This window comes from Limanda limanda, chromosome 3, assembly GCF_963576545.1.
Source record: "Limanda limanda chromosome 3, fLimLim1.1, whole genome shotgun sequence".
NCBI classification, from domain to species: domain Eukaryota; kingdom Metazoa; phylum Chordata; class Actinopteri; order Pleuronectiformes; family Pleuronectidae; genus Limanda; species Limanda limanda.
Genome location: NC_083638.1, coordinates 22,543,633 through 22,571,077, shown reverse-complemented (window position 1 = coordinate 22,571,077; position 27,445 = coordinate 22,543,633). Strand labels below are relative to the sequence as shown.

General features: G+C 40.2%; 2 protein-coding genes across 2 annotated transcripts; one reads left to right on the top strand and one right to left on the bottom strand.

Moving 5' to 3' along the window:
- LOC132998147 (hepatic triacylglycerol lipase-like) lies at positions 1-2,721 on the top strand. Its single transcript, XM_061067646.1, has 4 exons — positions 1-207; positions 306-423; positions 547-780; positions 2,627-2,721. Exons 1-4 carry the CDS (start codon positions 37-39, stop codon positions 2,719-2,721), a joined length of 618 nt encoding a protein of 205 aa, XP_060923629.1. The 5' UTR covers positions 1-36.
- A 1,009-nt stretch (positions 2,722-3,730) lies between these two features.
- adam10a (ADAM metallopeptidase domain 10a) lies at positions 3,731-24,381 on the bottom strand. Its single transcript, XM_061067626.1, has 16 exons — positions 24,192-24,381; positions 18,977-19,127; positions 14,611-14,729; positions 13,686-13,844; positions 12,117-12,217; positions 10,826-10,984; positions 10,464-10,556; positions 10,076-10,259; positions 8,064-8,227; positions 7,797-7,980; positions 7,558-7,708; positions 7,282-7,465; positions 7,054-7,165; positions 6,667-6,887; positions 6,441-6,567; positions 3,731-6,356 (listed from the first exon to the last, which is right to left on the bottom strand). The coding sequence occupies exons 1-16, from the start codon at positions 24,241-24,243 to the stop codon at positions 6,241-6,243; spliced, it is 2,277 nt and encodes a 758-aa protein (XP_060923609.1). The 5' UTR covers positions 24,244-24,381; the 3' UTR covers positions 3,731-6,240.
- Between the last annotated feature and the right edge of the window lie 3,064 nt (positions 24,382-27,445).

Genomic DNA, 27,445 nt, shown 5'->3' with positions numbered 1-27,445 from the left:
CATCTCTGAGCAGCAGTTTCCCGTCAGGTGGATGGGATGATGGAGAGCTGGGTGCTCAGGTTAGCCACAGCCCTGAAGACCAACCTGAAAGACGTCCACGTGGTGATCACTGACTGGTTGTCCCTGGCTCACCAGCACTACCCCACTGCTGCACAGAGCACCCGCACTGTGGGAAAGGACATAGCTCACCTGCTGCACTCACTTCAGGTCAGGGGGGGATTTCAGTTTGATTCTGAAGAAACACTTTTGAACAACATGAATGTAGTACAGTTGCCAAGACTATGTCAAATATCTGTCCAAAACAGGAACAGTACCAGTACCCAGTGAGAAAAGCTCATTTGATTGGCTATAGCCTTGGCGCTCACATCTCTGGATTTGCAGGAAGTTTTCTGGAAGGTCTGGACAAGATTGGAAGAATCACTGGTGAGTTTTTCCTCAGCCGGAATGCAGTGGCCAAAAACCTCAATGCAAAAGTATAATGAACTTTTTTATTCCGTATTCTAAAACAAACCAATGTTTCATGTTGAATATTGTTGTTTTTTCCAGGTCTGGATCCAGCAGGGCCACTATTTGAAGGCATGTCTCCCTCAGACAGACTCTCCCCAGATGACGCTGAATTTGTGGACGCCATTCACACCTTCACCCAGGAACGTATGGGCCTCAGTGTGGGCATCAAACAAGCAGTGGCCTATTATGACTTTTACCCTAACGGAGGAGACTTCCAGCCAGGATGCGACCTGCAAAGCGTTTACGAGCACATAACCCAGTACGGGCTTATGGGTACAATACACAAAACACAACACGCTCAAGTCATAACATTAATGATGCCAATTTTAAAAGTGAGGTCAGACAAAAAGTTCAAAGGGGAGAATGAATGTGCTCAGTTAGTTTCAAGAATTCATTTCATGATATTCTACCCATGTGGATTTTGATGGTGGTGTAAAAAAAATCACATCTCAGCCTCTGGTAACCATGAAGAAAAGATTCCTGACCTATCTACATTGGCATCAACTGTCAGGGTCCTCGCTTTAAGGGGGTAGTTCACCCAAACATTAAAACGCTGTCAGTGACAGCCACATTAAAGCATCTGTCATCCCCGGGAGCAAATTAGCAACATGTGCCGTCCTCGGCTCCGAGCTGAGCTGCCTCTAGGCTACAGGAGAAAAGAGCAGACCAGTGTCACACTTAATGAGACTCTTTCAGGAGGGACAGACTGATCAATGTCAGCTATTGGTGATAATGAAATCAATACACCACCAGACATTCTAGATTAAGACACAGTCGTGCAACATGCATGTTGTGTGGTATTGATTTGTCAAAGGCTGTTTTGAAAAACTCTTTTATAAACGTCCAGCATATGTTTGTTTCCTCCCAAAGGTTTAGAGCAGACAGTGAAATGTGCTCATGCTCATTTCTTTGGATCTACACCAAATGCCAACACCAACAAATTTAATAAATAGTTGATCCTTGGGTCAGTTCATAACCAAGCCATATACTGAGTAAATAAAATGATCCTCACTTTAACCAGCTTCACAAAATACGATCTTCACATGTAATAGATTACTTCTAGTCTGTGATATTGCTACTTTTACTTAAGTTACAGGGACAGGTATTTCTCCTTTGTGGAACGGAGATAAAAAAGAGGGAAAACAAGACATAGATTACAATTCGAAAAGAAACAACATAAATATACTTTTAACTTTATTGTTTATTTAAGTATTTAATTGGGTATATAAAGTCAAAGTGACTCTAATTGCATTTGTATATGATGAGATATGACATGGTTGCTTAGGATGGATAATGAATCAATTATTATTACTAATCGTCAAAATGGAATTGACTCAGTCTCACCAGTTGTAATCTGACAGAAAGTAAACATTGTGCTGGACGACTCGTCTGTCTTCATCTCTTCCTCCTCCTCTGCTTCTATTTGTCCTCTGAAGTCTATCATTACCAGTTTGTCAACCAGTTGGAGAAGATGGAGCCCTCTCTCAGCATCTCCCTCATCGAAACAAAGGAGGAGAGTGGATATACATGCATGTATGTATGTAACCAAACAAGTATTAGGACGACTCACGAGGATTGCAAACACCAAAATGCAAACAAGATTACGAGTATATTTTCAAATACTTAAAGTTAGACACTAATTTGAGGGGATGCTTGTATAGGATAAATCATTTTGTTTCATAATGGTTTAGATGGAGATCATGTTTTTGACTTGAAAATCCTACAACTTAATAATTTGGGCCAGTACATAAGACTTTATTACTACTATAACATGTATGTATTGGTACAATATATCAGAAATAGTTTATAATGATAAAAATATTAATAAATTATAAAAATAAAACAATCTAAAAACTGTACCGTGAATACACTGCACTGCAGGATCAAAGGACACACGAGAGGTCAAGCATAATTATTTTATTTTCAGAGGATTGTTAATACTTTAGTATTATAATTTAATGTAACGCATAATTAAATGTTCCAGTATAAACTACAAAACCTTCCACATCGACACTATTGTTGACTTGTAACGCCCCCTAGTGGATTGTTTCCTAATCACAGGACCCACTCATGTCAACATTGCTTTTGTTTTCCAGAACCTCTTTTTGTGCCATGACAGACAACGAGCAGCATGTCGAGTTGTCACAAGATAAAGTGTTTGTGCGCTGCGCAGACGAGAAGCCAAGACAGCGCAGAAGAAAGCTCAACCAGTAGACCTGTGTGGGTTCGTACGATATGTTCCAGGCACAGACTCAAGATCTCTAATGTCCCACCAGGTCACAACGGGAGATTCTGCTAAGCAGATTTAGAGAGCGCATTAGAAATCATTGATTTTATTTTCTGAAATATGTGGCACTAAACTAATGTTACACATAGTGTTACTGAGCATAGAAAGCACACTAGCAACTTTGTAACCTGTGTTTACAATTTACAGGAACATGATGTTTGAGTATATGATGTAATTTTTAGGGTACAGCTTGTGATCTGCTGAGATTTACATCTCTGTCCACAAACAAATGTCTTCAACAGTTGAACCTTTGCCAATTAAAATATTAACCAGACAGTGAACAGAGTCAGAAGTTCAACGGCCTTTTGATGACTTTTGATTCCAGAGTGTCTAATGTTCTATGTAAAATTCTTTCCAATAACTTTATATGAATATATTGTTACTCAAATTCAAACCACAGCAATACATCTACAGCTCTTTTGTATTCTATCTGGTGGTTTGATCTTTTTCTCCTCATCTGTGAAGGTGGATCTTATTTACACACTGACAAACTGATTCAGAAACAGAAGGTCCAAGATAGCTGAGGGGACAAAAAACAAGAACTTGTGAACGGTTGTGTTTGAGTTAAACAAATAATAAAAATGACTAAAACTGAATGAAAACGTAGCTAAAAAGATTTAACAGCTGGAGAAATCTGTCAAAGCTCAGTCAGTAAACACGGAATTAGGGCAGGAACATCCAAATAGAGGCAATTCTGAGTATTTAGCGAGTGGTGACTCCAGAAGGCACAGTTCAAAGTGAAGGCAATAAACTCAGGTTTAATCACAGAGACAGTAAACGTGAGCTCATGTCAGACCATCCTGTTCGACTGCATGAGGAGAAATGCTGCAGGATCCGATCAATCACCACCTCAGAAGAAAAAACCCACGTGTAAAAAACATTTCAACTCTATCATGATACCTTTTGCTATTATATTACAAACAGAGAACACAAACATTTGATCAATTCTGTTTTATTAATGCATTTCAAGTAATTCAAAGAGAAATTATATTTTTGCACAATACCTTTGCAAATTTAGTAAAATCTTCAAAGTAAGCATGGTGGGGAAACAGGACAAAAAAAGTAAATTAAAAACAAAAAGACACGGTATAAAAACGAAGAAATTAAAATCAGACAGCAGTTCTGAACCTTTACTGGTTTGGAGTCGCGGTTTACACCACTTACACTTCAGTGCACGTTTTCTTAAAATCACAGAAATGTGAAAGCAAAGAAGAATTTTCCCAGAGTATTTACCCTAAACACCCACATATTGTCCACACCATACCAACGCAACACAAAGAAAACGATGATTCAGCAGAGACGCACGTACGCACACACATGAACACAAGCCAAAGATAATAACAGTAGAGTTCAGGCTCTGACCCAGTAGCACCAAACCAACAAACAGAATCAGCAAAAGAAGCAGTAGAGGATTGCATTTCTGTCAGTATCGAAACTTTGCGGCCTCATGAAACAGTATCATGTTTTGAAAACACAATAGAATGGATCATGTACCAATCCCAGAGAAAGATATCGATGAAGGCATTTCTCTGTGAAGTGGCCAACTTGAGCGCCGTGTGACCGTCTGCATAGAATCTGATTGGATCAACATCCTCACACCCTGCACAGAAAACAATGCGGAGCTGTAGCTGTGTTTCATACAACTCCTTCACAAGGTCGAGATATAAGAATCCTTTCTCCACAAAGCTCACCCTCGGAAAATAACTTTAAGAAACTATATATATATATATTTCAATATTTGCCAGTAACGCAACTCTTATTAATATGTCAGTGAATGTGGCTTCAGTCAAATCTGGCGGACGACAACTGAAAACTCAAACTAAGCCAAAGCAGGGCTGGACATTATTATGATACCGCAGAAAGTAAATACTAACTACAATCTGAAACTGAGTAATATGAAGTGAAATTCTATGTTTGTAACATTTGGTTTCTTTCGTGTGTCGAGTGATATCACAATGTTGTGGATGTCAATCATTCTGATTATCATATGAATGTCAAGCTTCCGGACACCAGTTCACCAATTTCCGTCACACTATTCTGTGTAGGCACATTTTTTATATTATAAGACAAACGAAGAGGGCGTAACAAGGAAAAGTTTCCTTGAGAAAATTCTAAATCAGTAGAAAAAGCAAAAGACAGAACAAGAAATGGCCGACACGTATTGATTGTTTCACTCTGGTAAATGTCTGTTACCTGCAGCAACAGCAAGAACAATAAAATTAGAATCTCTGGTTTCCCTCTGTTAATTAAACTATTCCAGAGATACAAAATAATCTGAACTGCAAGTGAAAGCAATAAAAGCAATATCCACAATCACATTTTAACCCAAGAGGTTCTTCATCTGGCTACAGAGGCCGAGAGGATTCAACCAGCCGACAGTGGTTTGAACAGATTTAGTCATTTTCTTAAAGACTGCGAGTTTGTAAAAGTTAAAAGTTTGATACAATCAGGTTGATAAAAGCTATATATTCTCACCATTTATTCCAGCTCCAGACTAAAGACCAGTATGTAAACACACCTGCAGAACCATGACAAGAAAAATACATATCTAGAAAATATATCTCCCCCGCCACAACCCTCCATCTGACAACAGATGACTTTATAATCTGCATCTTCTTCACCATCTACTAACTGCCCTCTACGCCCCACAGCAGCTAATGTGACCCCTTCTGCACAGGAATCAGCCAGGAGGGCCTTTGCCCTGAAATATGCATGCAGCCTCTTTCCCTCCCAACACACGTGTTTGCTGTTGTGTTAATAATCCTGAGAAAGTGAATTAAAACAGTAAATAATCTTCGTCATTTAGAAGATCAGGTTCATTCGAAAGAGAAAAAGATATCTACTGCAACATCTGTACAATCGCAAACCAAAGGGACATGACCGCTTTAGAAAGGAAAAGCTGTGGTGTTTTACTGTTTAAACAATCTCATTACATTGGCAATTAAATGTATTTTCTTCCAAGAAAATGTCTCTGTTGTTTTGGATTGGCAGCAAAACTCATGCGACTTGCAGTCCTGCTATTGTGCTGAAGATGGCAGCAGTTTGGAGAGGGAGAACAGGGAATGAAAAGGTTGCACAGACGGAGGAAGGCGAACTCTGACACAAAGCTGCTTCTCTCTCCTCAGTTCTTTGAAAAAAAAAAAAGAAGAAGATTAAGACCACATAACAGAGAGCAGTGGATTTTTGCTCCTGTCCCTCTTTGGAAAATTTTTTTATTTCCAATAAAAGCTGTGGGAACTGCTGATCTGGTTCTCAGAGCAGAGGAGCTCAGCGAGTTTGTTAGGCCCAAAAATGAAACTAACAAAAAACAAAAACTTCAGGCTTTTGTCCAGTGAAAGCGTCTCAGTTACAAGTTCTTTGAATGTTGTGATGAAGGTAACTCTTTGGAGTGAAGTGCTCCCATTGTAGGCACTAGGAAGAACTAAGGCAAAGAGCTGACCAGTGTCTCAGCGTCTCATCGGTTCCATCTGTCCCATCTGATAGTTCTCTCTGTACTGTTGCTGGGGACGCTGGCCCCGGGCCTGTTGGTTTGCTTGCTGTTGTCTTCTTCGTTTCAGTGTACCTACAGAACAAACAAACAGAGTCAATGAATGCTGTGATCTGTCTGCAACTCATGTGTACAACTATAAATGTACATCTACTGTACCTGGCAGTGGTTTGGGTGGGGGCAGTTTGGGGTTGCTGCTGGGGGTGTGGACGCTGCAGATCTTGATGAACCCGGCCATTAGCATAATAAGAGCGATGCCCATCAACAGCACTGCCCACCAGTGATCCTGGGTAACAATGGAGCAATTGAATATAGACGAGAAGCACAGCAGAACCACCTATATTAGTATTTATGTAACTGTGCTGAGGAGAGTTACTGCACTCACCACTATCCATTCTGCGATATTCTCATAGAGCTCTGCATTGAAGATGGCTTTCTTTAGCCTTGCCAGAGGCCCGTCGGCATCCACCAGACGACACCTCATGAACACATCGCAGTAGCCCTTGAAGTCATTGCAGGGTGAGCCGGGCTGCAGTGTCACGATCTTCTTGCTGAAGAATTTCTCCCATTTCGCTGAGCCTGTGCTGCTGCAGGTGCTGGGGTTCACTGGGGCAGAAGAAGAGGGAAAGACCTTTAGATTACTGATTTACTCCAGATTACACCTAAGAACTAACAAGTAGAACTGATATCATATAATCACATAATTCTAGCTTAATGCTAGAACTGTGATTTTTTTTTTGGCTCATGAAGAGCCCTGCTGCCTGACACTCACTTTTCTCCATGCAGCACACGTGGCACAGCTCAGATGCCTCGTCCTTGCCCTCTTCACTGGCACAGGTGCAAACCTCAAGTTTATACTTCTCACAAATGGAACCTGAGCAGACCTGGTCGGGAGAATCAGGTACAGCAAGAAAAAACGTTCACTAAACCTTTTACTTCAAATGCAAACACAGGCTGACCAACTGTGCTTAGCGGACACCAACAACAGAAACCAGCATACCCCATTGAGGCAGACTTGTGTTTCGGAATGGCAAGTTGTGAAGTTTTCCTTTGGTTCTGAGGAAGGACACAGAGCAGTGGCTCCGTTGCATGTGCCCTCTCTGGCACATTCGGACTCCAGTCGGCACTTGTCATTTGTAGTTTTGAAAGAACACCCTGCTGTACAACATGGGCCTTGGCTTGGACTGTAGAAAGAAAATGTCAAAGTACTTTAGGAGGAATGCAACATAATACAGCACTGTACAAACAAAACAAAAAAATGCTCATCACATCTGACCTGCAGATTTTGCCAGGTTGGAGTTTACACTTTTTGCCATCCTCTTCATTGGCGTTATAGCAGCAGGGGTCTTTACATTGATCGCTGTAGCCACAGTCACACTGTTCTCCATCTTCCACGAGTCCATTACCACAGATAGGCTGGCCAGACTCTGCACACACAGACACAACAGCATGAGCACAGGACCTCTCTCTCTCTCACACACAGGAATAAATACGTTTATGAGAGTGAGAATTTACCAACAAAGCAGTCGTCCCTCTTCTTCGTCAGCACAGCGCTTATGTTGCGGATGCTGCAGATAGAGAACTTGTTGTTGTTGAGCTTGTCTCCCGATGTGGCTCTCGCGTACATGATGTAGTTACCGTTCTCCTTTTTGTCTTGTACCTTGGACTCTCCAGGGGTGCATTCGATCCCAGAGTCGTGCTGAAAAACAGGAGGCATGTTAAGGAGAGTTGCGCAAAATGCCTTGAGACAGAGCTGCATATGTTTGAAATCACAGTACTTACAGGAGAGCCAAAGTTGTGCCCGACCTCATGAGCAAAGGTAATGTGTGACACTTTGGGAGGGACATGAGAGGCGTAGTTCTGCACAGTGATGATACCAGTGTTCAGAGATTTCCTCTTTCCGTCAGAGTACAGTTTGCTCTTCTCACAGATGCCACCAGAGCTTCCTGTGGCAGGAGAATGAAGAAGGTAAGAGTAGAAGGGATTCAACATTTAGCTAATATGGCTTTCTTGATTCATAGATCTGTTGTTGTAGTTCAAGGTATAGAGAGGTCATAATTTGAATCCTGAAGGCAGGTGCCCTGTGAGGGTACACGTAAACAGTAGCAAGTTATTCTTTCTTTCAAAACTGATTAAGTTCCTGTGGTGTTAGTCTTATCATAACACTTAAATTGGCAAAGTCTAAAATCAAAAAAGACACACGACATGTTGTGTTAGATACAACACCACCAAGTGTCCCAGATGCTGTGAAACAATTTCGATTAGTTTGTAATTATTATTCATGGCACTTTACTGAATCGAGCAGTGAGTGAAAATGATCTAAACGAAATGATCAAAAAATGTCTGACACAGAAAACCTGGTTCCTGAATTGATTGGTCACAGCAAGTAAAACTTACTTAATGAGGATAAAGAGCCAATAAAAAAAAATCACAGCATATGAAAAACACAGACCAACTGTTAAAGTGGAAAAACAGATAGATGGACACTAATGTAAAAACTTCTCTGATTTTAATATCTAAATATTTTACCATAAATTGTATTAAATACGTCTACATGCTTTTTAAGCATGTCCACAAAGATATTCTAAATTAACTAGACTTTAGCTTATCACTGATGATTCATAAACAAAACTGTTTGAATACATTATGTGCACCTTCTGGTCTATATCAATTGTGATGTAAAGTAAGTAATTAACTAATTTAAATATTGAAAGTTAAAGTTACACCTTGATATGTTTGATGTGGCAAACGCGTTTAATGGCTTGTTGTTCTCTTCCACAGTCAACATACTGTATAAATTGTCATGGTAATTCACTAAAATACGGAATTTCCATGACAGCCCTACACACCGGTGAACCACTTGCCACTATAAACATAACATATGTGTGCATATTAAAGTGGCTTATGATTATAGCATTTAAATAGAAAGGAAATGGAGAGGCACAATGCAAAGAAGCAAGAATATTTGATTAAAAATCTAAAAGCTGTGATATGAAGTGTGAGGAATTGTCTGTACATCATGGGGCATTGTCTGGCAGCTCTGGCAGTTGCGTTTCCCATTATCCATAAATGCAGTGGTTAGCAGGCTACTTGTTGCCTCAGCAGACATGAGAGCAGAGCACTTAAAGCAATAAACAATGTGTCCATTATATGTATTTGTGCATGTGTATGACTGCACAGTTTCTCCAGTATCCCGGATGGCCATTTGTTCTACGGTCGCTTTTGTTCAGAGGTTCACCTCACACAGCTCGCAGCAACCAATCTCTTACCCTCCATCGATTCTTTCAGCTTACAGCTTTGCTAATTTGTCTGTATTGATTGTCTGAGATTGCTGCTGTGTTCTTCATGTCGAGATGGTGGCGGCCGAATGTATTCAGAGGAACGGGCAGGAGAAGCCTCCATAACTATAATTCATAGATGCTGATATTGTGAGCAGAGTCAATCTCTGTGGGAGAGGACGCAACATGAATCCACCATAACAGAGCAAGACAGAAAAGGGCACTCCTGCCAAACATGACCACATACATATATTATATCTACTATGTAGTCATATTTAAATACAAAATCAACCTATTTTATTTTTTTAATCCATTAAAAATTTGAATATTTTTTACAGTAAATCCTCTAGATTCTGGCAGCCTGTTCAAATTGTTTTGCACACAAATCCTACAGCTTTCAATGAACACACAGAAAAGGAAGAAATAAAGACGCTGACATGACCAAAATTAAAAACGTTTAGCATGTTATGTATTATAAAGTGTGGGCATGAGTGTGTGATTGTGTTTTGCACAAACCTGAGGGAGCCCCAACCCAAGCCAAGCCGAGCACACCGTCATCAAAGTCCCTGTCACTGAAGACGTAGGCCAGGCAGTAGTCATCATGGTTCTGTTCAGAGTTAAGCTCCAAAAACTTCTCCACTCCGATATTGGCAAAGCGAAAAGGATTGCTTGGGTCTCTTTCAGCAGTGGTGTCGTTTATCTGAAAGACACAAGTTAAAAACAGAGAAAAGTAAGAGAGGGGGCACAGGTTTCCATGGAGCCAGTCATATATTCAGCTTGAACAAATGAAAAGGTCCTTGGCATTAACAAGTATTTGCAATGAGGAGATAACGTCTACAGCACAAGGTTCTGTGACAAGCACACAGCTCAACACACTTCTTCACTCAAAATATCAGCAGCTCACCCTGATCCTTTTAACCATGAAGCTGATGTTTCGGATGCCCTTGAAGTCTGTGGCCTGGTAAATGGAGTCAATAGCCTTCACATGGCTGGAGATCTGAGGAGAAAGTGACAAGTTCAAGATCAGTGGGAGAGCAACTACAGACCAAATGCTCACATTCCCACAGATACTGAAATTTGTGAAAAATAAGGATTGTTGAGACACATCAGCTAATCTGGTTTTGAATAACTCTTTGACAGACAAAACATAACCTGAGCAGATGAATAATTATGCAGCACAACAGATATGGGATTGAGTATACAGTGCTAAAGGGGCTGTCATCTAGACTGAATTCATGTTGGCATACTGCAGGTATGGCTGCATACCTGGGCAATGACAGCCTCTCTTGTTCCGTAGTATTTGAAGAACATGTGGTCAGTCTGGATGAAGAGCTGGCAGGTATTTTTCTCTTTCCCTGTGGCCCTCTTCTTCCTCAGAATGAGAGGACCATGGAAGTGCTCGTCCTCCAACACGCTGTTCTTCCCCTGTAGAAACAAATAGATGGTGGGAAAGTGGAAGTATTAGTGGAAGAAGGTGGAGAAAGACAAGTAGTCAAAAAGTAAAGACAGTGAAATAGAGTTTATTATAAACCTAGTGAAAATAGTATTGCATCGGGTACCCGATCAGTAACCTGCAAGTAAGTTGTGTAATGGGTGAAAAAAACAAAAACGAAAGTAATAAATTCATAGGAAAGGCCACAGGTAAAAGGGAACTAAACGCGGGAGGGGAACAGAAGGAGAGAATTAAAGTATGTTTTTTGGTGAAGAAATTTGAAATAAAAATGATTGTGAAGTATTTTTAACATCTAAAGCAGCTTATATGAATCCTAGTCAGCTGCAAGGATTATTTTTTATTGTGAAAGCCTATGACACCAGATTTGACAACCTCACTTCATGTAAATCAACATGGATCACACAAAGACAAAAATAGCCAGCGATGAATAAGTTCTCAGTGGCCTTGCTGTTTAAAAAACAGTGGAACCATTCTTGATGGCCGGTCCAACTAGGCACGTAGCTGCTGAGGAAACACGTTGACAGCTGAACGAGCACAGGTGCTGCAACAATTAACAGACACTTTTCAAAGACCATCAAGACGGGACAAGATAGACGTAGAGATAATTATGGGTCGGATCCAGTGCGGTACTCTGAGTCAAATGTTCATCAGTCAGGATTACAGTGTTTCCTTTTCTCTTATTATAGCTGCCTGTTATTCTGCAAGGCACTGTAGTGTGCTTGAATAGTGTCTGGTGAATTTAGCCAGTGTGTAGAAGACAATCCTTTCTGCTCTAAAGATACTGCACAGAAAAAATGGTTCAGTACTGGATACACTCTACACAATAACCCAAGTTCATGTTACTGCTTTCAGCACAAAACACCTGGGGAAAATACAAACAGCCAGATTTACCAAGGCTGGGCTTGGCTTCAACATTTATAATTAGCACGTATTCAATTGAAAGTATGTGCACGTTTGCTAAAAATATACATGTGCACTTAGTGTTTGCGTAAGGCAGTTTGAATATGAGTTATGAGATATTTTTAATCTCATGAGCCTCGTCCATCTGTGTGTTTAGTTATTAGCTGGGAGGGGGGGGGGGGGGGGGGATCTGTCGGTACATACTTCAGCTTCCTCCTCTACTGCCGACGCCTGGTACCTCCTCATTCTCTCAAACACTGAGTGGTCAGCGCAGCCGCCCTCTGAACCGTACTTATGAGGATAATCTGGCAGATAGGGAGGAGATAAGGGTGAGATAGTCAAGAGCTTACTCTGCATCATGAATCACATCTGGTCAAAGTGGGCAGCAGCATAAAAACATGCTAAGATACAGACAGAAAATACAAAAGGAGACACGGTTAAAAGAACTACAAATCAAGCTCAGGAAACCCACATTTAAAAATTTCTGCTCCAAAAATATATTTAAAGGGTGGCCCGTAGTTCTTTCATTCTTGATTTAAGACTGCAAGTACTTCTGCAGCATTTTGTACAGAAAAGAAAAGATAAACTCAGACTGTACCAGGACCTTTCTGTGTGATAGTGAGAGATACATTGGTAGAATGGGAGCAGATCCAGAATTGCCTTATATACTGTATAATTACATGGGTAGTCTGAGAGAGCATGCCCCCACCCAGGCTGATGCCCTATCTTGCAATGATAAACAAAGTGAAAAAAAAGTATCCTGGGTCTACCCCTGCAATTTAATCTGCTGCAAACAGATGGACAAGCAGACAAACTGCATTGAAAACATAACCTCCTTGGCGGAAGTGAAGATGAACCCATGACAGAGCTTAGAGCTGGCTCTTTTCTCTTATTCACCTGCAAACTTTCATTCCTACCCTCCAAACGGCTTCTTGTCCCTTCACTTGAATTGGCTGTTCACAAGAATCTCAATTTGTTTTTTTTAGGTAAGTTAGTGTGTAGGTGTGTGTTAGAACACAATTAACCAGTGGGGCAAACTGCAGTGAATGCCAGGAAGCCTTAATCCATGGTTGAGTTAATATCCAACTCACTACCTATCTGATATATTAAGATCCTTGAGCTTTACGAGACTCAATACATTGCACTTTGTTTTTATTCATCCCTGTGTTTGCTTCATTATGTTCACCCACAATCACACCCTGTCTGTATAAAATCTACTGATCACTATCAAATGCATTCAGAGTCATCTGTTCTCCAGGAGATGGTTGAGAGGCTTGAAGTTTCCTGTCTGAGAATGTCTCTGTTGGCTGTAGTCTGACCTTTAGCAGAGTGGCTATGAGTCATGCCCACGCTCAGTTGAGTTCCAACCCAACCTTCAGTATGAATACTATCGACCTCGTCTATGACACAGAGCCAAAATCCTGCTGCTACCAGTCAGTCTAACAAAACTTTCCTCCCATCTAGTCAGTGTAGTCTAGGAACTGATTAACCATCAGCCCCTGACCTTACAACACATCAGTTGTATTCTAACCCTAGAAATGGAAAGTTTTCTCCAATAGTTATAACATAAAAAAACGTATAATTTTTAATATACTATCTCAGTAACCTTAATAACATGGTTGTCTTAATCTTTCATTCAGAATTTGTCAACCCTTTTTTGAAACTACTTCTGGTTATCCAACGGGCTGGGACTGTGTCATTGTTAAAGATCAATTCGTTCTTGCACACAATGTATAAGGACTTCAACTTCCTGTAGTGCTTCATTATACTTACTGATGTCATCCTCGTGATAGATTACAGAGTGGAAGGGAACATTCTTGTCCTGCAGGTACCTCTCTGAGGGTTCGACATAGTACATTCCTTGGTGGGTTTTAATGAAGCCTTCAAAGCGCCCATCAACCACAGAGCCGTGGGTCAATGTGCCCTTTTCACCTGAAACACAGGAGAGGAGGGATGAGCAGAGGAAAACTAGATATAATGTTTGTCAAGAACTTTTGAAATTGTCAACTTATGATCAAAGTATTATTGTATTGTGCTGATTATACAAATAAAACACATCTGATCCAAAGATTCAAGAAGATTATGCTTTTAAATATGAACTGTTCAATAAACTCAATCAGGCACATTAAGTCTTTCTAACCAATCTAGGTGAAAAACTAAACTAAACATTTTAGGAATTGTGACTATGATGATTCATGTTACATGTCTCGTGAAATCACAATATTTGTTGAACAATTGAAGGTTATGAACGCAAATCACATTATATTTGCTTATGATTAAAAACATTTGTATGGATTTTTACAAAGACACTTCTATGCAGATATTAAGGACAAGTGTTTGTGTTCACCATCCTCTATGAGAATAACACTAATCTCTGTTTCTTTTTTTTAACACAGTTGCAGACAAACAACAGAGAGACGTCCAGGAAGTGAAGGGGAGGAGAGCGGAAGGAAGGAAGAACAGGATGCAAGGGGTCCTGTGTGCGTTGGGTTGTGTGATGTGACATAATAAACACTTGACTAAAACAACCTTTATATTTCACACACACGCACACAGAAAAGATTGCAGATGAAAAAATTAGTTGAAGAGAAGATGTAGATAAAGTGGGAATGCTAAAATGAGAAGTGTTGTCAAAGACTTTAAATCTAATTGAAAGATATATACCACAAGATTAAAGAGGATGTGGTGTGCGACTTACCAAAGATTTCTCCGCTGTATATGTGAGAAGTATCAACAGGTGACTCCTCTCCTGACACCTCAATGATTAGATCTGGAGAGAACAGAGATGTGTCCCTCTTCATCCGCAAGTTAAAATATCTGAAAAGAAGAATAGGAGAAAATGTAAAGCAAAGTTGTGCTTGAACATACTGACATGTGGACAAAGCGAAACATAGATACAGTCCCGCAGAGAGTTTGATACTCAGTCCGCAATATTAAAGTCATCCTTTATACCACAAGGTTCAATAATATGAATTACACACAGAGTGGAAAGCTATGCCAGCACACAAAGGATTTAGACGAAAAAGCAGCATTTACACATTTTTACTGAGCCCCACCAGGCTGCTGTGCTCAGTGAGTCAGAAGAATTATGTCATGAGGAAAAACACATGAACATTTGTGCACGGCCATAATATATATTTTTTTGTAATCCTCTCGTTCACATAACCATCACGTCAAAGAAAAAAGGCTCGCATCACATGAGGTGCACATGAGCCACCAGCTTCCCAGAGACCTAAGGCAACGCAGTGAGAAGTTTGGATGAGGAATGTTTTTATCAATCACATGGGGATAACCTCAAGCTGTGAAGCTCCCTGCAGATGACTCAAATGATGATCACATCTCTCTCAGTCACAGGTGGGAACAAGCAAACAGAAAAGCTTAGTACAGAGTAAATAAAGATAAACATGGGGTATAAGAGACGTAGAGATGGATATGGGGAGGAGTAGCACATGTGTTTGGGAAAATTAAATAGGAATAATGCTGTGAGGGTCAGACAGAGACCAGGATTTCCTCCGCCAGGATGATTCATTGACCTGCACCAGGACTCAATTTCCCTCTCATTCCTGCTCTCATTTCACACGCACGCATGCAAGAAAAGTAGCATTTGATCAGTTAATCACCAATACTCTATTTACATTAAAGCTGGATCTGTGCATCAAAATATACAGTCAGAGGACCTTGTCAAATGAAGCTAAGACAATGAAAACAGAAAAAGAAAGACATTTAGGAGATTTAACAAAAAAGTCAGGGCTGCTAGATGTGAAACAAAGACTGGCATAAATCTTTCTACCTCTTATTCAGCCTGACACACCCACGCCATTTCCTCCTGCACGTCCTCTACAACAATCAGTATGACTCCATCGATGCCCCCCCCCCCCCCCAAAGAGATCAGTGACTCCCGGTGCAACACTCGTTTCTGTCGAATTTTAATTATTTTCTTAGGAATTTAATCACTTTTTCTTAAGCAGAGATGGATCCCTGAGTACAAAACACACATTAACACTAGTTGCTTCCAAACTGCAAAACCTCAACATTTTTTACCACTTGTTTCCTCATCTTAACCATTTCCAAATGTCTTAAAACGGAAAGCTGAGCCAAACATCCTAGTTTTTACCAAGTGAAAAAGAAAAAGTAAAAGAAAAAGACAAAAAGAAAGAAAATCACTTTAGCAAGTTAAAGGCAAAAAAAACAACCTTGCTGACAACAGACAAGAGAAGAAGCATCTGACGAGCAATTAAGAGCGACTTGTCTGAGAAGCAGCTGACTGATAAATTATGCAGACACTTCTCAAACGCTGAACATACTGACTCAAGCATCTGACAGTCATATTCTTTGCTCAGTAAGCAGGCCAGCTAAAAGAAACAGCGTGCCCTTAAGCCATGTCCATGGAGATGATCTGCCTACAGAGGGAACACTATCTAGCTGAAAAACAATATGCAGTCATGTCACATGATTAGATTTCCTGAAAGAGCATCCACCTTATTGTAATGCGACGACATTTAAGAAAGCCATACTTTGTCCTCCTCAGTTGCCTCGAGGCCCAACAGCCCCACATACTCCAGACAGGAAGGGAGACATCACACAGGCCCAAGCCGCTCGCTCTACAAGGGTTCATGTTTGATGCCAGGGAGGTTTTTTCACATACAACAAAGTTTGAAAACAAGCACATCTAGCGGCTCATTCTTGGAAAGCTGGAACAAACTGAGTCACTTCCACCAGCATTGTATTATCCAACGCTTTAGCACAATCTTTTGGCTTCTCTGTCTGTAAAGAAGCTCTCCGCAGTGTCTGCCCTGCCTTGTTCCGTCACCTGATCCAGCCACAAATATGTAAGTGGGCCAACACAAGTACGCTTTTCTCTTGTTACAACAAACCTCTACAGTGACACAAAGCCACGCTGTCACAGAGGGAAGAGTGTCTCATCTGTGATTGTACAAACTGTATGCAAAGAATAAGATATAAGCTTTATGACCACTAGCTTGGTTCGGTTACTCAAAGATGTTTTTTCAAATAATATGTAAAACAATGATATTTATGAACAATATGACGTCAATAACAAAATAGACAACAGCCTTGACGTAACTTAGTTGAAACGTCAACAGCTCTTTGTGGAGCTGCGGTGGCTTCAGGGTCCTGCAGCTGGTCTTCACCTGCTGTTGCTCAGTTACTACAGGTCACTTTCACAGTTTCAGAAAGCTGCAACCATCACCACAGGCCAAACAAACATCCCATTCCAATAAGATATGAATGGACATCACACGAGTAATAATAAGAGCTCATAATGCTACAAAACACTCAATGATAATTGACATTCGTTTTCAATTTTCACAGTGGTGTTACATTACAGCCTGATTATTATCGAGTTATTATGCCATGTAACAAACAATTGTTTATGGAAACTTACAACAATGATAATTCATTATATTCATATATCAATCATGGTTTATCCTTTAGCCTGATTAGTGAAACACTATGCAGGATCATCATTGCCAGTTTGTTTACAGTAGATCTACTGCAGGCAGAGACTGCAAAAACAGCTCAAATTCAATGTCTTCTACTCAATATTGTTCATGTCTTCTTTAGCTTTGTGACTCTGTGATTACCTCACCAATACAGGCAGCTCCAGCAATGACAGGGAGGAGCACAAATGTACAGGAAAAGGATCTGTTTGATAGATAACCCAAAACAGTCAGGAAAACACGGGAACTGGCTGGAAAAACAGTGTTGCTGAGGTTAATTATTGTCTAATTTTTCAATGTGGTGCTATGTGAAAAGAGAAAAGGGAAAAAAAGCAGATAGGGACAAATGGAAATACATTTTCCATTAGTAAGATTGGCCCTGAGTACAGAAAATGTAACTACTAGTCTCACAATAACATGACATGACATTGCTCAAAAGTAAACTAGAAATAAGAGATGTATGCTTCTGAAGACCACAGTTTTCATATATGACAGATTGAACGTTGCCACCAAACTCAGTATCCTAACAAGTATGTAATATGTTCACAATCTCCCCTTCTGTTCCTGCATTGACGTTGAATAACGGTCAGCAAAATGTTTTCGCAGAACCTTGCGATATCACAGTAAACTTGACCTTTGAGCACCAAGTTCTAACCAGTTCTCCCTTGAGACAACCCTTTGTGTCAAATGTCGTGATGTTCCCTCAAGATTTTCACAACAATGGGACGTTCTTTACCTCCCATTCCAAAAACACAATGGCCTTGGCTACGGTCAGCACAGAGGCATGAAAGAAACAAAACATACTGGTATATACTGTAAAAGATGTTTGAGATTCTTTTCTAACATGATAAATAAGTTTCTGCTTTCAACTGGACTATTTTACTTTCTCTTTCTTGTTTCAGCACTGTAAGCAACTTATTTGCAAAACGTTGTTCTCACACACATTCTGCTTCATGCGGCTGTCACTCATTAAACTGCTGATACAGATCTGAAAACAGAAACAGTGTTGTATGGGGCCTCAAATCATCTGTGTCCCAAACAGTGTTGGCCTCACTGTACTCCAACCACCTAGCCCTGACAAGAGGTCATCTCATGTTCCATGTCATTGAAAGCAGAGGCAGACGAAACACACGAGGAAGAACATGACGAAAAAAAGGGAAGGATTTTATAACAGCTTGCTATAACATGGTTTGTCCATGTTGGCGATGCATTGTTCTCCCAGAGAAGTCTGCACTGTAGTGGCAGGTATAAAACCCATTCAAAACAACATCAAGATCAACACACTAAAATGTTCCAGTTTATTTTAACTTTCACACAAGCAAGCCCTTCCCCAATATATGTGGATTTTTAAGATCTGAATTTCAGTAATTTGATTACCTAGTGTTACAATAACGTTTGTTTGGTCTTGAGCTACACTTATTATCAATGACAAATAATACATACAATGATGTTGCGAGGACATGGCAACTAAACGCAACAAGCCAAGCACAGCATACTCCAGGTAAACAGTGGTGAGATAAATGAAAAATTAAGAAAAGAAATTATGTTAAGGTGTGTGAATGAAAGCACGTGTGTGTGCGTGTGTGTGTGTGTTCTCAAACTGACCTTCCATGTGCGTGGAAGTCCAGGTGCACGGCCCTTTCTGCGGGAGCCAGTGCTCTCTTCGCTCTCTGGTGACCGCTGTGCAGAGCTGCTGTGTCATATGATAGACCTTCATAATGACGAATATATTTGTTCAGTGGGTTCCCAGACTGACCTGAAAGAAAATTCAACAGCTCGTCAATGTTTGGCAACAAAAGTCTGCTGTAAGGCAGTAAAGGAAAGTCACATGATGTATTGATTTATTAATTCTGGGTACACTTGATAGCCTGTTATCCAACTTATATAGAATTTAACTGATTCAACAGATATTACAACTTTCTACATCTCAGATTAAGGAATTCAGGAAAAAAAGGCAGCATGGTGTGGTAAAAGCATTGGATGAGTCACCTCATGCCTTTAAATTTCAATTGTTCTATTGCTAGCAAAACTATGTGTTTCTTCTTTTTACCACTAGGTTTCATCATATCATATATAACAGTAGTGACCTCATTTTTCATACAACACTATTATGGATTCGACAGGCAAAAAGCCTCACCTGTACAGCTTGGGCAATAAAACAATAGGTATATTTATGATGTTATTTTCTTTAATAATATACAATAAACTTCAATAAATATTTATATTGATGTTAGACTGGACATTGAACAAACAGTGACAGGTACAACACATATAACCATTTTGAATATGAATGTTGGTTTTGGTCTTGACTTGAAACAAACAATGATGTCACTGTATGCCTTTCTTACAGGCACAAGTGAAAAGCTCTTCATTAAAAAGTCTTATTGGAACCAGGTTGTGAAAAGAAAGCGTTCAGTTGTAGTACAAGCTGTCACTGACTAGTTATGCTTAAAAGGCTTATTCAGCTTATTGACGTGAACCCACCGAGATAATCCTGTTGGCTTTTAAACCCACTGTTTTTTTTGTTCTTTTCACAAAGACAAAGAAAGCGGTCAGTTTAAAGCACAAGTGAGGGGCATGGCACAAGTGAGGGGCATGTGATGCGCATCAGGTGACTGAGGTTCTGTTTCAGTGGTACTGTATGTCATTGTGGGAGCTCACTGACTGGGTTTGTTGCAGACTGTTCAAATGCTTATCTACATTCCAAGGCAAAACAGAATGCTACAGACTCAATATCTGCCTGAGCGTTTGGGGTCCAACAGGAAAAACTTTGCTCTGAGCTACAAAACGTGCCTTTATAAATAGGTTTATTTAGAGCTGAGACTTGACCATGAGCTTTGAGCTGTAATAAATAAACCTTACTACTACAAGACTCCCACAGGCAAAACATGATAATGAAGGTTCTCCTCCTTCACTGTGGTTTTACACTGCACAGCTCTCTTCATTACTGTAGAGTTTAGTTTGTATGTGGTGGGAGCAACAACTCCCAAACAGGGAGAGGCTGCACCAGGCTAGTAGCAACTTGTCCATGAATGCAAAGGGACCATGGAATCAGCTTCATTTGCACTTTAAAAAAGATAATGACAGTAATCGACACTGAACCAACAAATAGAAAAGGAATCAACACAATGGGTTCAGGGGTGAGAAGAGTGAAGTATAAATAATGAGGAAATCTGTTGATTTTGTACCAAAACAAACACTGCCAGCTCATACCGACCTCCTCCATACAACATGACAACTGTATTAATATACAACGAAGAGGCAGCCCAATGATGAATTGTCAAGATGGCCACTTGCGTAATCACTAGGCAATAAATCAGACATTTCTGGGATGTTAAAACAAATTTCCTCACAGCAAATCATTAACAAAAAAGAATCATAAATGAATGTATGAATGTAGGAACCACAGAGTTCAGTTACTTGCACATTCCCTCCTGGTTATTATCAGCGCTACTCAATGGATTGATATTTTGAGTACGTAAACATTGCATCCTGGTTTCAGATAACTGAGTAGACATTCATTGCATTGTGCCAAAAATAAATTTGAATATAGTGACAGTTGTGCCAAAGCCAGATGGGTTGCATACAGTAGTTGTTCATCAAATACAAATATGTAATGCATAGTTGTTTTACACAGTTTAGTAAAGATCTGTCCCTGATTAAGCAGGGGAAATGCTTACTGTCAGTTATTACTGATGAGAAGATGCAAGAGCTAAATGCAAAAAGTGAAAAATGCTGAGGTAATTTCACTGGTATAGAAATGACAGATAGAGAATGAAATGTCAAGGAATCAAAGGCACATCCAGACAAATGATAGCATCGCCTATAGAGGAAGGAATAACCAGTTTAACCTGTTATCCATGTAAACATCCAGTCACATGCAGAATATGATCAAAACTAGGATATTAATGTATATGCAAACTTTTCATAAAGAGAGGCAGCTACTCTAAAGCTGTTTGACATAAAACTAAAACTAAAAAAAGTGTTTAAAAGATTATTTAAAGACTCAAAACCTGTGATCAAATGTTTAGGCTACAGAGGCTGTGGGTGAGATATCGCCAGCAACTTTACCAGATCATCAAAGTAAAAACTTGAGTGACCCAGGGCGTCCTGATGGTGGAGGGGTTAGAGATCCCACCGAGAACAATGCAATGTGCCCAATGTGATGCGGCCCCAAGCTACTTTTCAAACTCTCAACCACATGGATCAACTGGTGCTACAACATTCCCACCAGTATTCAACACAGCATTCGCTTTGAACAACCACCACTGCAGTCCCTTAACCTCCACATTTGCTCTCATCTACCATTAACAGAGCTGTGCCTGTCAAATGCTTGCCACTTGATAAAATTGATTCTGCATATTGCTTTAAGAAATATATAGCTTCATATAGAATGTATGCGAGTTCCACGTGTATTAATTGAATAGGCTCTATTTACATTTAATTATTTATCATTATTTTATTTAGGATACAACATATTGAATGGAAACTCACAAAATTGGATTAATTAAATATGTCTTGTTAAATATAAAACGGGATGTGTTGTAGGACTTTTAAAAATGTGTTGCCAGATTAGTGACTAATACTTTTAGATTTAGGTGAATCCTCCTGACCTGACAGTCATGCTACAATCCTTACTCTGTTCCAACATAGATTAGTACTTGAATTTTACTGGAAGACAGCAAGACTGGGAAAAACCTGCCAGTCAATTTCACTGTAAACGGCGGTGTCATCATAATGTCAATGCAGTCCATTTCAGCCCCGAGTGCCCCAGTGATATGTGAAGTGCATCCTTGTCAGAGGGAAAGCGCTGACAGAAACCGAGGAGGTGGTAACAGCATGGTTCACATCTGATCTAACCATACATGCTGGGTGACAGCAGGTTATCTAACATGACAACTCTAAAACCCCACATCTCAAGTCAAGCTCAATGTATTCCTTTAATATTGTGCATGATACAGTACTGGGGAGAAAACCCTGTAAGAGGGTTGGTTGTAATCTGCAAGCAATTTATCTGACCAAGACTGTTCAAGAGGCAATTTGAGGATCAAAAATTCTCAGCATCACACCATCACTGGACGCAGGCCAGGTACCAGCAACGTTGTCCGAACGATGAAACCTAGTTAATACGACACACTGATTTCCTCAGACATTTCTGATCCTCACAATTAGAAAAATTCAAACTCCACATTCAGCTTATTCAACAAACATCTCACATTGACCATGAATTTGTAGGACCGTCTGCCGTGTATTGGAATGAGGGAAGCTGGCTTTGTAGCAGTGGAGGGTCGGATCAGGACATCCTTTGTCCCAACTTTGACTAATCTTGAGGGAATATAAACAGTTTCCCCTCACTTTGTTTTGCGTGCACGCAGCCTCGGTGCAGCAGGCACACCAATCCAATGAATGAACAGATTGATGTCAGGTAGAAGTATAGAGAAAAAGGAGGGCTTGCTCAATGTTCACAAAGCAAAACCGCAGCAGAACTCACTTCCTTATGTGCCAGGTGTAATGCAAGGATCAGGCTTGTACAGAGACGGTTTTAAAAAACAGATTAACAAGTATAAATACATATACCAGAAAAAAAGGGAAGGCACGTTGAAACATATATGAGCCACGGAGCCATTAGGCTTTTATAAGCTTTAGACTAAAAACATTCTTGTTTAAAACAAGTGCAAAATTTAAAAAGCATTAAAAGGTTCAACAATAAAATACGTTTTCCAAAAGAAGATAAAGTCAAAGGCCATCACTTTAAAAAGCGATAAAGCTTTCACCATTAGAGAAGCCTGATGGAGACTAAAAAACATGCTCGTGGTTTTCCTATACTGGTTTAACATACTGGTTCTGCTCCCTTTCACTTTTTAGGTACTTAAACTTTTGCGCTCTGAATCTGAAAACATTTTTTCAAATATTTGTAGAGTCAAGTAGTGATCTCAAGGATTATAAAAGAATGATATACACTTTGAATCACAACCGTGTGACCATGTGATGTACATGTATTTGGCAGCTTCTCTTTCTATGGGGCTCATCGTGTTATCCAAGCACAAAAGTCCCTCTGAACAGCTTGACTCATCTGGGTGGAGAGCCTCCTATCTTCAGGTTGATTCATTCTCTTGTATTTTCCTCAGTTACACAACACTTGACTTTGCTTTTCTGACTGAAACTTTTTTGTGAAAGTCCTATCGCAACTTCTGCATCGAACACAATCAAAACCTATTTGTCACGCATCCCTAGACACGGTTATTCAGCGACTGGACATGTTTTAATTTGACAATTGTAACAACAGCATGGTAACAGAGAAACTCTCAGTCTCGGCAGCTGAACGAATTCAATCGATGTACCTTGCGGATGCTGGCGTGCTGCTGTCAGGAGGGAGGTGTCAGCGGTGGAGCATTTCCTGTGTCTGTATAGAAACCTACTTTACATACACCCCCCAGCACAGCTACACACTTTAACTACTGTGTTTGGTAGTTTGTTAGCTACGTGCAAACTCCTGCGCTGTTTGTGATCACACGTTAGCGCCGTGAAGTCAGTTCACCTCTCACTATCTGTCAAAAACCACAGGTTGTTCCTCCATTAGAGAACCCCCCCCCCCGTGTCAAACACATTAAGGTCACCTGGCACCCGGGTGAGACAGCCTCTCTGGCCTGTCCCGGGTTAACACCGGGTCAGTAAACAGCGGGTTAGGAGCCACAAACACTGCACTTTGTAGCGTTAGCCAGCTAGCTTAGCGAGTTAGATAGCCAGAGTGCAAGTGCCTGATCCGATTAGCGCAAGCTCCGCGGACGGTCGCTCGACACTTTCCTGTCCGAGAACTCACCTGTGATCTCCGCCAGGAGGCAGAGCACGACGGTCACTTTGACCAGTATCATGTTGAAGTCCCCGGTGGGTCCCAGTGGAGGCAGCGGAGCGACCCAGCTGCGGCGCGGACTGCTTCTTGTTTCGGTTCCTGTCAGTTAAAGGCACAGCCGCCCTTCCTAGTTAGCTGGATCTCTCACACACACCGGCGGCTCCGCTCGGCCCTGCCCCTCTCTCTCTCTCTGCGTGACGTCAGCCCGGCTGGGTGGGGGGGAGAGAAATGTCTTTTATCAAATTTGCCTACTTTTTCACTATGGATCTCATAACGTCCTCCTTGAATATTATTTAAAAGACGTCCGTGTAAATCTTTATTTCGCCTTTGTAATTTATTGTCTATGACGTCAAAGGAATCTATGACCACTGACACTGTGACATCGAAGCAAACTGACAACAAGGAATTATTTCCTTAATCAGTCCTTTTATATGAAGCCTAGGTCAAAAAGTACTCGGATTCATTTCCTGTGTTATTGAATGCATGGGTGTTTCTGTAAAAAAAAGTATTTTGTCATTTTATATTGTAAGTATTCATTAAATATCTTGTTTTTTACTACCACAAATCGGTATTTTCCCTTTTTCTTCCTTACTTTATAAAAAAAGGTAAGTTTTGTAAAAATGTTGGTGCTTATTGGACAGTGCACAGTGGAGTGAAAAAATACTTCCTGTTTCATGACAATCACTAGATGGCGCTATTGTCCTGAGTTAGCATTTTGGAGCTGTTTATGGAGGCCGGGACACTGATCATGTGATAGAATTTGGTGCTGGTTGGACAATGCACAGTGGAGTTATGACAAATTTTGCTCATTTGGCGAAGGATCAACCTTCGCCGCACTTCAATGTTTACACAGTTTGAGGAAATGTCAAAATTCTGACCATGAAGTATCATGAAGGTCTTCTGACTTGTGTGAGCTCATTTGAGCTGTATACTGTAAAGCAGACAGGAGCATTGTATCAAAGCGTGAAACATGTAACTTCCTTTCGCCAGCGTTGTGTTTTTAAACACATGTAGTTTGAGGGAAATTGAACAATGTACACTGAAGTATCAGCAGTTTTGCGTGTCACTGCGACACGTTGAAAGTTGAAGCCAGGCCACTAATATGGTGTTCAACAAAAACTCAGTTTCCATATGACTTCATCATCGAGACCCTTTGGACAAAGTTTGACATGGTATCGGTAAATGGAGGCAGCGTGTAAGACGTGTACAATTTGACTTAGTTTTAACCTCCAAGAAGTCAAGATGACACTACCCGAATTTGAAGTTGATCTGATGAAAGCTCTTGGAGGAGTTCGTTAAAATACACAACATGTACAAAATCGAAAATGGCTGACTTCCTGTTGCGTTAATCAAATTCATGATATACATACTGAATTTGTTTGTTTTTTTCACTCCCAGGACCTGTATGAATTTTCAAAGTGGGGCTGGCGTGACAAACCACATGACCGCAGTTTAAAACACTGTTTATATCTTCTACAAGTAAAACATTGATCTGTGAACCTCTCTGTAACCAAACAGAAAACTCGATCCAGAATGCTGTTGTTTTCATTCATCAGTCTACGAGATGTTTACATCCTCAGATCTTCACTTACTCATTCACCAACTATGCTTTATAGACAAGATCCTGCTTCTGAGAAAAATAGAGAAAAGCAACGCAAAGATAATATTATTAAGGCAGTAAAAGTCTGTGTATGTAGAACAGCACAGTTTCAAAAATCAGATCAACGGTTGACGAAATCATTTACACTGAATGTGTTGGCATTTAGAGTCTGAATTAAATCAAACTACTTCTATTCTAAAAATACATGGAACGTTAAACATTACTTTGCAGAACTTCTTCTGCACTGTCATTGTCTTACTGATACAAATAAACGATCATTTATGATGGAAGAATGTTTTGATGCAGTCTGATAGTTATGTGATAGTTATGTGTCTGTGCTCAGGCTTCTCTCATGTACAGCTGAGAAATGGCTGCCACCCAGTGTTTCTACAGAGTTACTGCATGTGAAACCGCAAAGTAATAAATAATAAATAAAACAGCCCCATATGAACAGCGGACTATATTTGGAGAAAGTCAACACATCGTTACGTAGAAAAATAATGATAAACTTTTAATGGTTAAAAAATATGGTGAACTCAAATTCAAACTCACTGCCTCAACATTTCTGAAGTCTCGTTTGTGGTGGGAGCTCGGGAGGTCAGATCACGCGAGAGCTCCATTTACACATGCGCGTGCGCAACACGGTCACGGCCAAGGCAGGTTCTTTTCATTCTACGTTCATGAATCCTCGTAAAAAGGAGAACTCAAAGCTATGTGTTTAGTGGGCAGCTAAACACTAAATGGACTAATATATCTACACGTCAATATAAGATAAGGTTTAAAATAGAATAGAATCAAATACGATTTTTGTCGAGAAACTTGGTAAAGTGCAGTGGCACAGGATGCTTGCCCGAGGATGTATACCTACAGCATTTGTGCCTTATGTTTAAGGAGATATTGAAATAAACATGCAAATATAGACGTGTAGAAACAACTAACAACCGAATAATTTGCTACAGTGGAAGAAATACAGCAAGCATACAATATGTTTTTTATTTGTTAAATCTATTAAGTATAAAATGCTGGCAAATACAGATTTCAAGTTGTCAACTCAAGAACAGTATATAGAACCAGACTGAGCCAGAAGATATAGAACATAAACAGACAACAAAACAAATTCAAAGAAATACAAGGTTCAGAGGTCAAGGCTGGAAATAAAAGTTCCACATTGTCATAAATAAGACGGCATTCTTCAATTCAACCATTTTTTTGAACCCCATCCGAAAGGTTTGAAACAATGGACTTCTATTTGTAAAGCTGCATCTGAGTATAAACCGTATGGCTAAAGCTATTCAGGTATAACATAATCCCCCAAAGATATTCAAGATTTAATGACATATGTTCATTTGGGTGCGTGAGAGTGCTTTTCAGGAGAAGAAGAGAATAAAAAAAATTAAGTTCAAAATTTTCAAATTCAGATGTTCTGACTATTCTCAACATTAAATCTTAATTTTAGAAACCCATTACATTTGGTTCTAATTCAGATGAAAACCTCGGATGACTCAAATAGTTTTACAGAATACGAGCGAACCCAACCGCAGCAGCGCCACCCCCCCCCCCCCCCCTTCCTCGGCTTGAAAGCGATTCACGCTGATGACGTCACTCGCAGAGTTGTCATGGCGTC

Coding starts and splice junctions, on each gene's coding strand:
- LOC132998147 (XM_061067646.1), top strand. CDS start 37: ATGATGGAGAGCTGGGTGCTCAGGTTAGCCACAGCCCTGAAGACCAAC. Junction 208..305: donor ACCTGCTGCACTCACTTCAG/GTCAGGGGGGGA, acceptor TGTCCAAAACAG/GAACAGTACCAGTACCCAGT. Junction 781..2,626: donor AACCCAGTACGGGCTTATGG/GTACAATACACA, acceptor GTGCCATGACAG/ACAACGAGCAGCATGTCGAG.
- adam10a (XM_061067626.1), bottom strand. CDS start 24,243: ATGATACTGGTCAAAGTGACCGTCGTGCTCTGCCTCCTGGCGGAGATC. Junction 14,730..18,976: donor GACTTCCACGCACATGGAAG/GTCAGTTTGAGA, acceptor TCTTCTTTTCAG/ATATTTTAACTTGCGGATGA. Junction 8,228..10,075: donor TTGGGTTGGGGCTCCCTCAG/GTTTGTGCAAAA, acceptor CTCCTGCCACAG/GAAGCTCTGGTGGCATCTGT.